The 19,076-nt window shown below is 39.3% G+C and overlaps 1 protein-coding gene across 1 annotated transcript in view; it reads left to right on the top strand.

Annotated features, from left to right (window-relative positions):
• Nucleotides 1-19,076, top strand: part of vps37d (VPS37D subunit of ESCRT-I) — a 54,898-nt gene that overhangs the window by 12,686 nt on the left and 23,136 nt on the right. Inside the window, exon 2 of the mRNA XM_012864432.3 lies at nucleotides 927-1,098. Within this exon, the coding sequence (XP_012719886.2) occupies nucleotides 927-1,098 (172 nt within the window). The remainder of the gene's footprint in view (nucleotides 1-926; nucleotides 1,099-19,076) is intronic.

Here is a 19,076-nt window from a genome sequence, read left to right as displayed (position 1 = left end):
AGACTTGATGCAACCTGCTGGGTTTCCTTAGAGAGGAAACTTTCTCACCAATCTGTATAATCTGATAAACCTTGAGATTAAGGCTGCACAATTAATCGCATTTGCAATATAGTCGCAATAAAAAAAAAAATGCAATTTCCAAATTGCAGAGGTCTGCAATTTTTGGCTATGTAACAATTAGTGAATCAGACGCGTCCTTTAGGTGTCAGTAAAATAGTTTAAAGTGGGTTTGCCTCCATAGGAAGGAAACAGAGCTGCAGCAGTGAGATAATCTAATTTAATTACTTATTTTAGAGTTTATATAATCATAATTTTTACCAGAAACTTTCAGAAATCTCACCACAGCATTAAGTTCTGGTCAATCAGTTTAATACATAGACTTGTTGGTTGGTTTCACTTTATGTTCAACAAGGGTTGATGTCCAAATCAACTAAAAGCTGTTCTCTTGAATAATATTCTGATTAATAAAAACATTAAAAGTTCTTGTTTTAAACAATCCTTGTTTACAAACATCTTTATCTAGAGGCCATTTTTGTTGCTTGTGGTTAATGCAGAGAAAAGTCAGAATCAAATCGCAGAACACAATCATTTCTGCTCAGAGTTGAGACGCAGCAGCTCTTTTAGCACCTGATCTGCACAGCGACGAAACAGATTGATTTGCAGGTTGTATATGTTTAAAAAGACATGATAAGTTAAACTGAAAAAAAAAATAATCACATTAAATCGCAATATTAAGATAAAAAAAAATCGCAATTACATTATTTTCCAAAATTGTTCAGCCCTACTTGATGACATGTGTCATGAATTGGTGCTATATAGATAACATTTAATTGAATTAATGTCGTCTGCGTGGTTGATGCATGTCATATCGCTAAAAGGAGGAGAAAAAAAACTCAGATTTGATGTTTTTTCTTCTTCTTTCCCAGTTCCAGGAGCTTCAAGTTGACAGAGAGATGCTGCTGACCACCAACCGGAGCCTGGCTGAGGTCAGCCTGGCCCGGCGGCCCCGCTTTAATAACGGCAAGCTGCAGCTGGCGGAGAAATACAAGGAGCTGTCCGGCCTGGTGGCTGCGTGCTGGGAGAAACAGAGTCAGCTGGGTGAGTTCACATCGCCGCCGCCGCCGAGGGTAGGGAGGGAGGGGAGGGGGGGGTCAGGTTTCATGCAGCTGAAATGTCAGTGGACAAGGTCACTGGTTTGTATCCCCGGCCGGATCGATGAACGCAGCCTTTCTAAAACAGAAAAGCCCTCAGCAGCGTGAAGCGATCCAGAGTCAGGAAAGGTTGCGTCCCGACCACTGAGGCTGACGGCTAATTACACACGATAACCCACAGCGGCTCCTCGTTGTCTTCCCTCCTAATTGCAGAAAGGCACCCACGCTTGCAGCCGTATTTAAGCCTCGGTCTGCTCTCTGCGACGGCCTCGCTGCGTCTGAAACCTCACGTCAGCGCAGAGAAAAGCCGCTCAGCGGGGCTGGAGCTCGCTCATGGGAACCGAACGCAGCATATCAAATACCAGCAGGAAGTTGTCAAGGAATTTCTGTGTGTGTGCGTGTGTGGGGGGGGGGAGGGTGGTGTTTGTTTCTGCAAGTTATGCTTCTGCAGGGCAGCAGCAGAGGATGCACTGCAAAAACAGAACTAAAAGTAAGTGAAATTTTCTTGAAATCATTGTAATTTTCCTTGATTAGAGCAGGTAAATAAGACTATTTGCCAATGGAATAAGATTTTTGCACTTAAAAACAGGAACAGTTCATCTCCATCGTCTTATTTCAAGTGCAGGATGTCTAATTATGTTATTTTAGAGATGAATTGTTCCTGTTTTAAGTGCAAAGATCTCATTCTATTGGCGAATAGTCTTATCTACCTGCTCAAATCAAGGAAAAATACACTAATTTCAAGAAATTTTTACTTATTTTTAGTTCCCTTTTTGCAGAGGATGTCTGAGCCTCGGCACGCCGCTTTAAGCTTAAAGCCACAGAGCTAGCTCGGTGGGTGAGCTTTAAAGGTATACTTTGCAACCGGGGTTGATTTTCCAGTGAGGCTCCCCCCAGAGGGCGAAAGTAAAAGTGCACTGTCATAAAGATGCTCAGCTGTTCTGGTTTCTACGTCAAGCCAGGCGCTTTGGTTGTTTTGAGCTTAGCAGACAGGCGAACGCAACGAAAAGTGGAAAAAACGGCAGTAAAAACAATGAATAACACAGTGAAAGTATGAACAGGGTTTCCCGCAGCGCTATCTTGGACTCGCCAAACTCACGCTACCGCCTCACCAACATTCAACAAATAATAATAATAAAAAAAAAAATAATAATAATAATTAAAAAAAACTCGATATGCTTGCATGTTTATTTGACGTTAACACGCGGTTCTTTGTTGTTGCTTTCGCGCGTGCATATAGTGTATGGCAGGGCAAAAACACATGGAGTTCTCTGTGGGTGCGGGCCGAGGGCTCCTGCAATTGCAAGTGCGGTATTTCCCCCACAGACCACCAGGGCGGTCGAGAAAACCTTTGTTCGACCTGAAATGACTCATTTAATCATCCAAAACGGTATGGAACACATTAATTACCTGAAAAATGTTGCATAGTTTGCCTTTAAAGGCCCCTACGGAGCGAAGCCAATCAGAAACAGGTGATGAAATAACCGTGGCCGCCTTCGTTTTCCGCAGCGTCTTCTGCTCCGTCCACTGCGCTGTGACAAAGAAGGCCAGATCTGTGCCTCAGCTGCAGGCCCGCCGTGGAAGTCGGGTGGAATGCTAAACTTCCTGGCACACAGATGCTATCCCGCCGCCCCGGCGGGGGCAGGATGGGCGGGGGTCCGTCCTCGCGTCCTTCCTGCGCGCAGCATCTGATTCTCATTTGGCTGCGCGGGACGGAGGGGGGGGACACGACGGATGAATGGGATGGCTCCTCTTGACGCAAACGTTCCCGGCGGAGGAGCGGATGGTGGCGGACGGCTCGATTGTTTCTGTGAGCGGGGAGAAGCTGGCGGGCTGAGATCTGAGCCCGCCAGGTGGAGGAGAGGCCTGGAGCCATCCTGGTTTAGAGTTTCACAAAGATTACACCAGGAGTCTACTTCCTTCTGCTGTTACCTTTTTAGAAATGAAAGATTTTTTGCATTTTCACACATGTTCACGAGGCATTTTAACAGCTGTTTGGGCTCGTAGGAACGGTCGTCTTTCCTCCTCCAGTTTTAAGCTGAAAAGGTGGGTAAGAAATCCTAAAACCTTGACGGCAGGAGTCTTCACTGCAAAAAGGGAACTAAAAGTAAGTAAAATCTTCTTGAAATTTGTGTATTTTTCGTTGATTTGAGCAGGTAAATAAGACTATTTGCCAATATTTTGCACTTGAAATAGGATAATGGAGATGAGTTGTTTTCATTTTAAGTGCAGTTTATCTAATTATCTTATTTTAGGCATCAAAATACTCATTCTGTTGGCAAATAGTCTTATTTAGCTGCTCAAATCAAGGAAAAATACACACATTTCAAGAAGATTTTACTTACTTTTGGTTCCCTTTTTGCAATGCTGAGAGGGTTTGCTGTCATGCTACAAACACCCATCAACAGCTAAGCAGGAGAAAAAGTCTGATTTAGACGTCATTTGGACCAGATTTGCACCAGAGATTGAGTTGTAAGTGATTTGCGTGGAGCAGACTGGACTAGAACAACTTATGAGGGCAAAAGTGTTTGACATTATGAGTCGAGAGACGTGTGAACAGCCGCATGGAGACCAAGGAACCCAGCAGACGGGTCAGGGAGGAGGTTCTGCAGGGCAAAAACAGACTAAACTAAACTAAAAATGAGTGAAAATGTTCTTGAAATGAGTGTATTTGTACTTTATTTGACTAGTTAAAGAAGATAATCTGCCAATGGAATAAGATTTTTGCACTTAAAATAGGAACAACTCATCTCCATCATCTTATTTCAAGTGCATTATATCTAATTATCTTATTTTAGGGGTCAAAATACTCCTTCCATTGGCAGATAATCTTATTTTCCTGCTCAAATCAAGGACAATTACACTCATTTCAAGAAGATTTTACTTATTCTTAGTTCTGTTTTTGTAGTGTGGTCCAGTTTAAAGCAGGATCAGGTTCTACACTGCAAAAACGGAACTAAAAATAAGTAACATTTTCTTAAAATTTGTGTTTTTTTCCTTTATTTGAGCAGGTAAATAAGATGATCTGCCAATAGAATAGGATTTTTGCACTTAAAATAGGAACATTCTATCTCCATCATCTTATTTCAAGTGCAGTATATCTAATTATCTTATTTTAGGGGTCAAAATACTCATTCTATTGGCAGATAATATTATTTACCTGCTCAAATCTAGGACAAAAACACTAATTTTAAGAACATTTTACTTATTTTTACATCCGTTTTTGCAGTGTACAACAACTTCCCAGGAGCTCAGGTGGGAAAATGTTTCAACACAACAGCTTTTTAGTCGTGTCCTCCAAAAATTTGGACTTTATGGAAGAGAGACGAGAAGAAAGCCAAGTCTGTGGAGGAAAGCTGTTACAAAATGCTCTCTGTTCTCGTGGCGACTCTCCGGGTACTCCAGCTTCCTCCCACAGTCCAAAAACATGACTTTAGGGTTAATTGGTCCTTCAGCTTAGGTGTAGGTTTGTTTGTCCTTTGTGTCTCTGTGTTGTCCTGTGATGGATGGGCGACCTGTCCAGGGTGGACCAATGATCTGCTGGAGACAAGCTCCAGACTCAGAGGCTCGCAATCTAAAAATACAACCTAAAAAAAACAGAGCTGCAATTTCCTTTTTAGAACAAAGGGCATTCATGCTTTTAAATGGCCTAGTCAAAGTTCAGTTGAGGATCTGTGGGAAGACATGACGCCCCCAGATGCTCTCCATCCACCCTGACGTGGTTTGAGCTGCTGCACTAAGAATAAAAGGCAGAAAATGTGCAACTCTGACTGTGCAAAGCTGGTGCACATAAAGTACTGACTTCCTTTGTTGATTCTCATCTAAAAAACATTTTATAAACCACGTATCCGTTTCTGACAAATTTCACAATTAACCACGTGTTTGTGGCTGTTTGGGCTGCAACATAAAATCCCTCCTGAAGTTCGTCCAGGTTTGTGGCTGTAAGGTGACGAAATGTGAAAATGTTCACAAGGGGGTTGGGAATACTTTGGAATGCACTGAAATGTAAAATACTTTTATACGAATGGAAACTTTTTAGAGACAAATTTCTAGACATCCCTGGTAAATCTGTGCGACATCTTTTCTTGCAGAAGAAATTTAGATAAATCAAACATTTAATTTTATTACATTTAGGTAAAAAGCTAGAATTCCTTGGTGTGATTTTTAAATAGTAAAATAACAACCCCTAAGAATATAAATGTAACTGAGCCGTTCTCTAAGTCTCTGCTTTACCTGTTTTTTTTTTTTTTTTATGTCAAATAAAATTTCAGGGAACTTCTTTTTGGAGATAACTTTGTTTCTCTGGAATATAAATATGATGCAACACCGTTTATAGTAAATAAGGCGACTTTTACTCAAAAGCAGACTTTGGTGCATTAAAATCTGATTGGAATTCATTTATAAAATAGGCTAAATACAGTTTAATATCTCTTCTTAAAATTATCATATTTTGTTAGGCAGGGTCAGTACACTGCAAAAAGGGAACTAAAATTAAGTACATTTTTCTTGAAATGGGTGCATTTCTTCTTGATTTGAGCAGGTAAATAAGACTATTTGCCAATGGAATAAGATTTATGCACTTAACTTGGGAACAATTCATCTCCATCATTATTTTTCAAGTGCAGAATATCTAATTATCTTATTTCAGTGGTAGAACTACTAATCCCATTAGCAAATAATCTTATTTACCTGCTCAAATCAATGAAAAATAGACTAATTTCTAGAAAATTTTACTTACTTTTAGTTCCCTTTTTGCAGTGTATTTTTGGTTAAGTTATTTTATTATTTATATAACCTTTTTGGCCCTCGAGTGCTTGTGATTTAACAATTTGGGCCCAACAGCCGAAAAGTTTGGACACCGGCGCTGTAGACCCAGGATGCATAAGGAGGTAATTTAATTCGGATGTTGTTGGACCTGGGACAACATTTGGAAGTGGCAGGACATTGTCCCTCCAGGACAGGAATTCGACACCTGCTGATCTAAAGAGACGGTGTGAAGAGGTCAGAGGTCGCTCACAGCGTGGAGAAGAACAGCTGGCAGGAACGGAACGGTAGAATATCTGACAGCGCATCTAGTGCATCAATTTCTTTGTAATTACTGCAGCACCATTGTCACAAAGAGCCGTTCTGAAAAATCTCCATGTTTTGTGATTACAGCGCTAAGATATTAGAACCATATTGTTTTTTTTTTTGTGCTGTGGGTTATATAAAGAAAGAGATAAATTAAAAATAAGTCTTCTAACAACAAGGAGCAAGTATTTCTCCTGCGTTTTGTCTTGAAATGTGCTTTTTTCCCCCTCAGCTAAGCCTCAGATGCTGACGGCGTGAGGCGACTCCAGGTATATCTGGCGCTGCTATGAAACTATTTAAAACATGAATAGCACAGATGTGTTGTCGCCGGCCTGAGATCAGGCCTCATGGGCGTCTTCTGAAGGCGGCACTTTGAGTGGAGGTCTATTTTTAAGGTGTTAAAAAATAACACACAGATGAAAATATGACAACCGCCTCCTTTAACTGCAATTTGAGGCCGTCACAACAGGAGTGTTTTTTTTTAGCTATGCCATTAAACTTGGATTTGGCATTACATCAAAAACTAGCTTTAAAATATAAAAAATTGCGTCTGTGTTATAATTTCCGGCTGTAAGCCCAGAAGTGTTTTTATCTGAACTGGACTGATTTACTCTTCTGTTACTTGAGGTGTAATATTTACTTAACACTCAAGAAGTGTAACGGTCCATGTGTTGGTACCAAAAACATCCGGTACGGCCCTGTGGGTTTGATACCACATGTACCAGATAAAAAAAACATTTTCTACCTGAACACATGCAGGTAGTTTCTGTGGGGGAACTTAATGCAGCGGCGCAACGTTCTGTAGGGAAGCTTTAAAAGGCGACACCACAAACCAACCAGAGATCACTGAACTCTGTTAACTTGAAGGTTTCTCATGCAGCTACAGTAGAGGAAGGAAGGTGGATCGAACCAGAACTTAATGTCAGCGTCTTTCTGCACTGAACTGAATCACTGAACGTAAACATCACTGGTTCTGGAGAAACATTTAGCTTTCCTGCTAGCTAAATTCTTGCGGTATTTGTTCGTTCCTGTATTTGTTCGTTCGGCCCGAACCAAAAACGGTTTGGGCCAATCACGTTGCAGTATTGAGGTTTAAGGCGGGACATACCGGCTGTGACGAAAGCAAGAGCGGTTGAGCCCACAGCCGGACCAACGTAAACATGGCAGCGCAGGAGAACGCATGCTAGCTGCTGCTATCGCATCCGTTTAGTCATAATCCACAATTTCTTCTTTGATAGAAGAACAGCATTAACCACGTGTTTGTGGCTGTTTGGGCTGTAAGGTGACGAAATGTGAAAATGTTCAAAGGGGGGTGGGAATACTTTGGAAGGCACTGAACAGAGGAAACACTTGGAAGAAGACTGAAGTGTAAAATACTTTTACAAGAACAGAAACTTTTTAGAGACAAATTTCTAGACATCCCTGGTAAATCTGTGCGACATCTTTTCTTACAGAAGAAATTTAGATAAATCAAACATTTAATTTTATTACATTTAGGTAAAAAGCTAGAATTCCTTGGTGTGATTTTTAAATAATAAAATAACAACCCCTAAGAATATAAATGTAACTGAGCCGTTCTCTAAGTCTCTGCTTTACCTATTTTTTTTTTTTTTTATGTCGACTAAAATTTCAGGGAACTTCTTTTTGGAGATAACTTTGTTTCTCTGGAGTATAAATATGATGCAACACCGTTTATAGTAAATAAGGCGACTTTTACTCAAAAGCAGACTTTGGGGCATTAAAATCTGATTGGAATTCATTTATAAAATAGGCTAAATACAGTTTAATATCTCTTCTTAAAATTATCATATTTTGTTGGGCAGGGTCAGTACACTGCAAAAAGGGAACTAAAATTAAGTAAATTTTTCTTGAAATGGGTGCATTTCTTCTTGATTTGAGCAGGTAAATAAGACTATTTGCCAATGGAATAAGATTTTTGAACTTAAAGTAGGAACAATTCATCTCCATCATTATTTTTCAAGTGCAGAATATCTAATTATCTTATTTCAGTGGTAGAACTACTAGTCCCATTGGCAAATAATCTTATTTACCAGCTCAAATCAATGAAAAATCATGTTGCAGTATTGAGCTTTAAGGCGGGACATACAAGCTGTGACAAAAGCAAGAGCGGTTGAACCCACAGCTGGACCAACGTAAACATAGCAGCGCAGGAGAACGCATGCTAGCTGCTGCTATCGCATCCGTTTAGTCAGAATCCACGATTTCTTCTTTGATAGAAGAACAGCAGGAAATGCCTTGACTAGTCTAACCTGTGGTTTCTTATAACGTCTGCTGCTTACGTTTTAATTTGATGCCGTGATTGGCTAAAACCAACCTTTGGTAGGCGGGCAGTAGGTGTCGCTTCGGCCAATCAGCTCAGAGAGTTCTGCTGAATGTCCCTCCTTTCCAAAAACGGATTCAATAAGAGCAGAACCAGACTGATAATGTGGAGAATGGAGAAAAATCAGCTAAGGTCTAAATGGTAACCTGCAGCATCCAATCAGCCCAAACATCAGGTCCCTCCATTGATGAGAGGAGATTTCCCCACAGCTGCTCGTGCTGCATTCAGGTACAGCTGGGACACCAGGCTGTCTAAATATCTAAATAACAAAAAGGCGATTTAAACGTGTTTTATTCCCAACAATGGGCTCAGTCTTATTTAAATATATATCTAAACATCAACTTTCACAATTTTTAGTGGTTTTATTATTGTTTTATAAAATAAAATAAATTTTAGATGTTGGGGGGGAAAGAAATCACTTTTTTAATTTTTTCTTGACTCAAGCATACAGAAGTCGTATTATCGTATTAAACCGTGATTTATGTATGCCGTTACGCCCCCATCTCTGTGTTACCGTGCTAACGCGTTGCTAACACAGGAAAACAGGAATAATCAAGGTTATTAATGTTACAGAGATACGATTAACTAAGTTTTACTCCTTTTCACGCCTTTTCAGGCATATTCACTAAATACGGTGGTATATTTGCGGCGCTTAGTAACGGGTACTTCATGTTTACTAAATTAGTTTGTATTTATTTTGCCTTCATATATAAATATGTCGTTTGGTGTTTGCATTTGCACAGAATATATATGCGTTAAGATGTAATGTCTGAAATACATAATTATAAATACATAAATATGTAAAACAATTGCCTGAGATATATAGTTTTCCTGCCGTATAGATAGATAATATATATAGTATATTTAGGCAAGGCCTGTTTATTAGTATAGTACATTTCAGTAACGGGACAACTCAAAGTGCTTTAAATGAACATTTATAGGTACTAAACGTATTTACTACACACTCATTAGTCAGCATGTTGTTGTGACGTTAAAAGTGAAGCAGACAGTTTCAAATGCTGAGTTCAGGCTCGCGTGTAAAACCAGCCACAACATTTGCTTCGTTTCCTTGTCTGTTAATGACCTTGAATGCATCACCGTCAGTTTCTTGTATTAAGCGTGACAGCGCAAACACGGCCCTCGTGGTCATGGTGCTTTAAGGTTTAATTTTTGATATTTCACTTTAAATGAGAGGAACTCTCAGCACAATAAAGGAGGCGAGTGATGCATAAATATTTATATTCCTGAAACATGTCAGACGCAAACAGGCTAAACTAAACTCCCCATTGGGGTTTTTAATGCAGCAAACTTAAAATGCTCTGTGCAAAGAGTAATTGCAGTTGTAGCTCCATTTAGGAAAGCAGCGAACAGCTGTGTTATTACTGTATGACTCTGAATTCATAATGCATTAGATTAAAGACCTCTGCATGATTTATGTAACCTTTGGGCCTGCTGAAGCCTAGCGTTAGCGCCAGCGTTCGACTCGTCCTCCCTTAAACTCCACTTTAATAAAGTGCTGAAAACTGTGTTTAAACGTCTGTTTCAGACGATAGAAAATTGGACTCATTTCTCTTGAGCTGTTCAGGACCGCGTGTGTCTTTTTGTTGTCGCTGATTGATGAGCTCTTTACATGTGGATGACAGTGAGGCTCCTTTCACATTATCTCCTTAAAACACTCGCTGCCAAGGCTCCCCTCTTTCTCTCGTGGTTGCTTTCACCGTGGTGCTTTTAAAGTCCACCTTATTAAAGAACTCTTAGTTGTGTTTTACCATCCTCCTCAAACCGGCGTCACTCCATAGAGCTGGGCTTTTTGCAAGAGGGACCAGAAAAAAAAACATTAGTGCTAAAAAAATAAAAAGGCACGTTCTGAATTTGCCAAAACTCCCCAAAGGAAGGTGATCTGTAGCCTGACATAGTCATACTCAATTCTAGTCAGAATTTGAGTCTGATACTGCTCCATAGAGCTGTGATTATGGGGCGTGTTTCGAACAAACCAAGAAAAATAATTCCTCTGCACTCAATTGGATAGACCTACAACCAATAAGAGCAACGGAGTGTGTGACGTATGTTAAGCGACGCATAATTGTTGTCAATGGAACTCAACGGTTAGCCTAGCATAAGAAGATGAGCGTTAACGATTTTTGCCGGCGTTGCAAAAAGAATGTAAGAAAACAACACACAAACCTCATTTTTCAGAAAAACCATAAAGGCGAATGCACATACGAACAAGTTTTCATTGTTCCCCACCTCTTAGCGACCAACGGAGCCAGCTGATAAATTAAACTTTTGCCGAATCCCGTAAGAAGGACGCCAAAAACATCTTTCTTTTCAACAAATGCCTTGATCGCTTTTCTCTGTTCCTCCTTTTAAAATTAATTTGCTGTCGATATCTTCTAAAACAGACCTAATAGCAGAATCTACACACCGCAACTCTCCAGCGGCAGCCATCGTTGTTGTAAACGAATTCAACCCAAGCCCGCCCTGACAATTTGATTGGCCCGCCAGATATTGGGCGAGCATACTCGCGCTACTATTGAGCAGACCGAACTTCCCGACCTCAAACGTTGTGGGCGGGACTAAGTTCGGAATGGCACCCAGGCTAGGTGATCTGGTCAGATTAGACCTAAATTTATCTTTTCCGCCACCAAGGAACGCACTTACGTGTGGCCCAAACCCAGCACACCCCATAACCCCACGAACTTGGTGAAACATGGTATTGGCGGCATCATGTTGCAGGGATTGGGAAACTGCTTTGAGGGAATGATGGATGTAGCTAAATATGGGCAAATATTTGGTTAAAGTTGGTTTTACCTGATCACATGTCTAAGATAGCTTGGCTAAAGAAGGCAGTAGGCGAAATATGTCCAGTGTAGCAGGTGGTTTATTTAGAAAAATAGTGGGGAAAAATATTTACAAAAATCCAAAATGAATAACTCAAAGGTTATTATGGCACAACAGATCATAACTGTTCATAAAACAACCAAAATTAACGTCATGTGTACTCAGCTACACTGACCTGGTTCTCTGCTTAAATTCTTTATTTCCAGGCAGATAAAAAAAAAAAAGGCCTCCAATGGACTCTTCCATCATCAGGCACCCCCAACATTCAATTCAATTTTATTTATATAGCGCCAATTCATGAAATATGTCATCTCAAGGCACTTTACAAAGTCAAGTTCAACCATATTATATAGATTGGTCAAAAAATTCCTCTCTAAGGAAACCCAGCAGGTTGCATCAAGTCTCTCCAAGCAGCATTCACTCCTCCTGAAAGAGCGTAGAGCCACAGTGGACAGTCGTCTGCATTGCTGATGGCTTTGCAGCAATCCCTCATACTGAGCAAGCATGAAGCGACAGTGGGAAGAAAAACTCCCCATTAATGGGAAGGAAAACCTCCGGCAGAACCGGGCTCAGTATGAACATAGTTTCTACTTGAACTCAACATGACTTCCTTCAATGGGCCTCAGCAACATTTCTTTGAGTATCGCCACAACAATGTAAAATTAAATCCACACAGAATAATTTTATCCAATGCCCAAATTTGACCACCTCAAAGTCAAGTAGCCATCCCTTCCCCCCCTTCACCTGGTACCTTCCTGTGACATTATCTCCAACAGGAAGTTATAACTGCAGGAAGTGAGATAACACTTCCCCCTGAAACACAGATAAGTAAGATAAGTTCACCAAATAAAAAAGTTAAATGATCAAACAATAAATACAAACTGGAACTGAATTGATTTAAACCAATATGTTATAGTAAATAATCTGTAGAAATGCAAAACATAGACAAACCCTAGATAGTATACATTTGCAAACTATAGATTAAATACAATATGGCTAAATCAAGCAAACAAGAATGTTACCAAAAATATATAAACTGAGGCAAATGGTGTTCTCACCCACTTTGTCACAACATGCCTTTTGTGAAGCTTCTAGCATAATTGTGGTTGGCTACTGTTCTCTGCAGACATGGTAGAGCTCATTTAAGCTCGTTCCAATCGGAGACCACGTGCCATAAAATATGTGTTAAATCACTCTCTACTTCCTGTCTTTTTGTACTCTTAAAACTTTATCAAGTCATCATTTTAGAACCGATCAAGTCTTGTCCACTCTGTGCTTGTATGGCAATCTCTTATCCTCTAAGGGTCAATAGCTATTTCTACATGGACAAAAGTCATCCCATAAGGGCCAATTGGAATAAAAATTTGTCATATGTCAAACATACAAACGAAATATTGTGATCGGATTAAGCTCAATCGGAATGAGATTATATTACGAATGAGACGGGTGGTTTATGCTGATTGTTAACCCCTTAAGCCCGCTCATACCAGTACAGGTATGAGCAGAGACACGGCCATTTGATCATGCCTTAGGTCAGAAACGGTCACGTTTCTTTCCTTAAATAACTCTACAAATGAGGCTTTAATGTTTCTAAAACAAGTCCCTAATTTTTTTTCACACATACTTTTGGTTTTACAGCATTTTAAACACACAAGATGCCATTTAACTGCCTATCAAACATTGCTGACTCTCAGAAGAATGCTTCACTGGACAGAAAAACAGGCTAAAAAAAACAAAGTCCAGTGTCTTTGGAAACTAGAGAGTACTGTATAGACCTGAATACAGGGTGAGTTTTTTTTAAATTATAAATAATGTGATTGTAAATAAATAGAACTGAATTTAAAAACATGAATAAATGCAGTTACTGTGTGCAGTTCAGTCATAAAACTCGAACTTCTCTGTGTAGCAGGTGTTCCAAAGAGCGTATTCTAATATGGGTGTTTTTTGTTTTTTTTTAAGCAGTATTTCTGTTGTGCAGTTGCTGAAAAAAGAAGGCAAAGAAGTTTTAAATATTTTTATACCACAAAAGATCCGCTGAATAAATATCCAAACCTCTTTCAATTTTAAGAAACAGACCTGATAACATCAGCCATCATGACAAACCAGTTTCTTTGAACTTTAGCTGCTGGTTTTATGTAAATAACAGACTAAAGTTTACCTCCTAAAGGTTAAAAAAAAGGTAAACCTTGTTGGAGAACATGCGGACCAGATGGGAAGTCTTCGCTCAGGAGCAGGAATGCTCTCTGGGATTCTGTCAGGCCTTTCTGTGACGTCGGCGGGTCATAGAAACTAATTGCTGTCCCACATCAGTGTGAAATGCAGAGTGAAAGAAGGACTTCCTTCAGGGATCCTGTTTTTGTTTGTTTTGATTTTCAGTGACTGTGAGTAGATGGAGAGTGTCTGCGTAACTGTTTCTGTGTGTGTCGTAAAGGAAGTTAGTGCCAAAGACATTTATGAGGTGTTGGTTCAGATCGACTCTCTGTGAATATTTGAGTTTTCTCAGTCATGCATATTTTATCAATGGCGGTGGAAGTGTAAACAGAGGATGAGCAGAGTGAGGAGAAATGGCGAAGGTGTTATTGACAGCTGGTGTCAGAGCAGTGAAACTGGAAACCATCTGTTAGCTCGTCTACAGCACTGCCAGCATCCTGGTGTGAAATGATTACAGCTTTGTTTAATTTTAAAGCAGTACTTGCAGCACTTGTGGGATTTTCACTTCGAAGCAACGAAGTGAGCATGGCGAGTTCAGTATTTCAGTTAATTATTCACAAAAACATACTGTAACTGCAGAAAACAAAGCCTGGATCAATGACTGTGAAACAAAGTGGTCAAAGCTTTAAGAGACTGAAGAGTCGTGTGTCTAACCAGGTAGTTACAGATGAGGAGCACCACAGGGAACTATACTCACACCTTTCCTTTTCACTCTGCAACCTTAAACTTCCAGAGCAAAACAGACTCCTGCAATCTGCAGAAATAGTCAGAAGGCTCTGCAGTCCAGAGCTGTGTTTACATGCATAGTTTCACGATCGGGTTGAAATGTACTTGGATTAAAAAACTAAAAATAATCAAATTGTACCGTTTATCTTGGCACACAATCCAGTCATAATGTGTGTATATATGTACCTGGCTTTATTCAGAATAGAACCACTACGACATGCGCAGTTATAAAATCCCCCTAAAAAAATAACCACAGAAGAATTTCCGTCAGTGTTGCATAACAAAAAATAGCAAACAAACCATTATTATGCACATTTGTTTGTCTTCTGAGCGCCCAGGCTGGACTTGCATCAGATTCTAATGATGGTTGAAACTTTACTGAATAAATAACAATTTTGAGCTCTTAATTTTTCGAATAGAAAGGCTGTATCGAGAGTCCCAACTGTTTTGTTGATCGATTTATTTCCGCCACTTAACGCAAAAATATGTCACATTTACGCTGGGCGCACATGTGCATTTGGGTCAGTTTGACACATTCAGATTGAATTGATCCATGCATGTTCATAAGATTGTCAACTGACATAAACTATCCCTTTCATTGGGAAAACTATTTATTTCCAACTGAGTTTAACAATTTAATTCCGACTGAGCTTAATCTGATCACAATATTCCGATTGGCTTGTTTATATGACACATTTTTTTTATTCCGATTGGCCTTTTATTCAAATTACTTTTGTCCATGTAAACATAGCTATGGGGTGTATGGTGATGGAAGAGAAGCTGAGGGCAGAGAGCCTGCTTTTCTGCATGGTGTTGTTGTGCAAAGATGCACATTATCAGATTCCCTGCAGCAATCTCCCATGCAGCACCAACAGAGATGCTGTGCAGAAACTAGTCAATATCAGTGTGGATTTTTAGAGCATGGAGCTTCGATTTGAGTCTGGTATAAAGTCAGGGGAGTGTTATCACACAGCGGTCACCAACTTTGCTGACTCTGTTCTGCTTAAAAGAAGCAAATGGCTTGTTGCACCTTGTACATTGTACTGTTTCTCATCTTAACCAGGACAACCTTGTAAAAGAGATTACCGTATTCTTCGGATCATAAGTCACATCAGTCAAAAAATAGGTCATAAAGAGGAAAAAACATATAAGTCGCACCGGAATATTAGTTGCATATATTTAGAATTTCATTTCACAAAATCCACGACTAAAACCTGACGTTTAACGTCTGGTAAGGCATTTACAACAGGCTTAATAACATGGAACACACCTGGGAGGTTGAATGGAATAAATTAGCATAACAAGCTAGCAACTCCAACCAGCAACGTTCTTGAAATATATAACGGTGCTACGTGCTAAGCTAACAGTATGACATGCATTTTTTAAAAACAAAAAAAAAAAAAGAGTCGGCGAAGTTATAAATCCCCCAGACAACATAGCTGTAAGCTAACGGCAGCTTTTATTAGCTTGAAGGACAAACCAATATCGGGGTTATGTTCCGTACTGAAACAACAGAACAACATATAAACTTAGTCTTTGTTGTCTATAAATTCATTTTCAATCAATTTTTAAATGGTAGAGGAGCCTAGAGCGCCCTCTTGTGACTAGATGGTAATGTTTACTTCTTGGTTCATGTTGGTCAGTATAATTTACCATTTAAAACTTATGTAAAACTCGCAGGATAAGCCAAACTATGATGACAGAGGAGTCACTTAGAGTCCGAAAATTACAGTAATAATCTCAATGGATTTCTTTCCTTGAAAAATAATAAATAAAATTCTTGTTGTGAAAGTCTTTGTTGGCATTTACCCCCATTTAGCACCTATACAATTGCCTCCTACAGTATATTCTATCAGGGGATTAAGGTTTTATCCAGTTTGATGGGGGACCTTAGAGTGTTTCTTTACTCAAATTTAGCCATTATTCTAACTCCCGATGCGGTAAAATCCCTTTTTTTAGTCCACATAGTAAAAGCTGTTTGATGATTAAACATGAGTCTTCTTGCCTAGTAACCAACAGTAAGCTGCTGTGGTTTACATAGTGCTCTAGATTAAATGATTTTCTGACAATATATTTAGAGTAGTCGGTCTGTTACTTGTAAATGTGGTGGAAAGGCTCCTGCCTTGTTCAGTGTATTTAAACAAAAAGTTGGATAAACGCTTATTGTTCTGCATTCAGAACAGTTTGCCTGATGCGTTTGTACTCTCTAAATACGTTTTTTGTCACAAATTAAGTTCACCAACACACACAATATTAAAATCTAAACAAGGACATTGTTCAGTCTTCAGAATTAGGGAAACTGGGTAAAATATGTCTTATGGATTTAGTACAAACCTACGTAAAAGATTGTTTGTAACGTGCTCTAAAGCAAGTATTACCGTTATTTGAAGTGAAGTGATGAGCCTGAGCTAATGTGAAAACAAAGATTATCAAGGATCATAAACAAAAGCAACAGAATGCCTAAGTTAAAAGGGTTTAAATATTTTCTCCAGAGAAGGTGTCACTCTGTCAGAAGGCGATGTTGAAACGTTGACTTCTCGTTGGTGTTTTCCACGAAGCTGTGAAGCTGTTATTACACCTTTTGTTATGTGTTGTGTTAGAAAGGCCTAACACGAGTCTGAAGAGCTGCAGGGCTGTAATTCAAAGCCGACATGATGGATGATTTTATTTTATTTTTTTAAAGCCTTGGAGACGTACGTGTCCTTCAAGGCAGCTCTTTGTAAAGTCTGGCCCACATTGCTCTGAGCATGCAGCAGCCGATGTGCTCCTTGTAACCATTCAGTGCAGTTCAGCTAGCAGCCTTTCAGGTGGAAAGAATTGTGGTCATTATTATTGACTGATGGTATCTGCATGTTTGTGTCGCTCCATCAGCGAGCCTCATTGATATTCAGCAGCTTTTGACCGGAGACGATGTTACTGCCAGTTCAGCCGTGCAATGTGGGACTGTTGTGTTAAAAGGCCAGAAGGCTTTCTGTCTTACCAATATTACTGTTATTCAAAAATAACCAAGCATTTCATTAGCTGATATTCTTCGTTCTTGTCAGGCTGCATCATTTGTCAGTTAATTTATTTCCCAGAATTTATGATTTATGGCCTTAAAGCAAATTCTTTTCTAATTCTGTTGTTCATATAGACCCAATTTCAACACAAAAAGCAATCTCAGGGGACTTTGCAAGTCTAACTGGTCCAATTTATACAGTTTGCTCCAAATTCTACTGGAATAATTCCAGTTTATTCCACTACAAGCCACGATGTAATCAGATTCTGGTCCAGCTACACCCAGTTCTGTTCAGTCCAAAATGGAACAGAATATTTGTCGGACTATAAGTTACGTTTTGTTTAGAAATTTTCTATTTTTATTTGTTTTTTACTGAAACTGCCATTTAATCTGTTAAGGCAAATTATTCAGTTCCACAACAGGCTGAATAATATCGAACATGTCTGGGAGGTTAAATGGGGCAAGTTAGCATAACAAGCCAGTAACTCCTACTGGCAAGTTACGTTTTAATGTAATAGGCAGTTACGTTGAAAGTTGTCAAAATTATGCTGAAATTAGACCGACAGCGTCAATTCTAAGCTAGCTGTATGACATGGATGTTTGAGCGCAACATAGACAGGCCTGTAAAACTCTTAAACGTGGATCAGCGAAGTTGTAAACCTCCCCGACAACATAAGCTAACGCTAGCTGTTGTTAGCTTCACAGACAGCCCAATGATAGGGTTCTGTCGCAGTCTGGCTAACGCTCCGCTACGTGAATGATACTGATGCAGATGGTCAGGAGCAGCATATAGTTTTCACAAATAAATTACGATTTAAAAATGTTTTATATGTATATTTTGAGCCGCCTGGGGTAACCATTGTTAGCAACAGCTCATTGTGTAGCCCCGCCATCTTTAGCCTTTAGCTTAGCAGCTTGAAGCTCATTGTAGCTAATCAGGGCTAACAGCAGCCTAGTGTTTAGCCAGATCCATTTCATTGCTGTTTACATTACATGTGCTGCTGTTTTAATAGTGATTATTCAATGCTTAATTAAGTGAGGCTTATTAAAGTTAGAAAATCACCAAAAGGTTTACCAGGTTTCATCACTTTGCTGTTTGTTTCATTGTTTTATTTTCTTCTTTTATGTTTTGTAGTTTTGATTCAGTAGTTAGTGTTTTCAAGTAGTATTGGCATTAATCACAATAAATGCTGTTAACAGAGAATTATTGGTTTAATAAATTTTAACTATTTTAACTGCGGTCGTCTGTGGTTTTTATCAGTGATTGAATCGCCTGTAAGAGTTAACAAATCATCCCTTTTGAGGTAACAACACGAATGTACATAGACATTTTTCCTTTGCTTGTGGGTAATGATTAGTGATTCGATTTGCAATTATAAATTAACGTTAATGATATTTGATGGTGGCTAAACTAACTCAGGTACACAACTGGTTAAACACCCATCTTTTATGGTAAATAATGTTTAATAATTGATCATTTATAGGCCCAATTGCTAGTTATAATCATTAAAGGCTGGTAGTCCCTAATCACAACCATTTGGGGAAAAAATGTGTCACTTACCTTTGACTAGAATAACATTGATTGTAATATCCAATTATAATTGTTAATAATATTCATAATCAAATAGGTAAAATTGCACAACAGTACTGAATTTTTGTAGCTCCAGCTATTTTGATGCCCTGCTTCAAGGAAATGGCAAACTTAAAAAGCCCCCTTCTAGTCATACTACTGACTCAT

This window comes from Fundulus heteroclitus, chromosome 11 (assembly GCF_011125445.2).
Source record: "Fundulus heteroclitus isolate FHET01 chromosome 11, MU-UCD_Fhet_4.1, whole genome shotgun sequence".
Taxonomy (NCBI): Eukaryota; Metazoa; Chordata; class Actinopteri; order Cyprinodontiformes; family Fundulidae; genus Fundulus; species Fundulus heteroclitus.
Note: the sequence above shows the minus strand (reverse complement) of the source record. Positions and strands in the feature narration are given on the sequence as shown.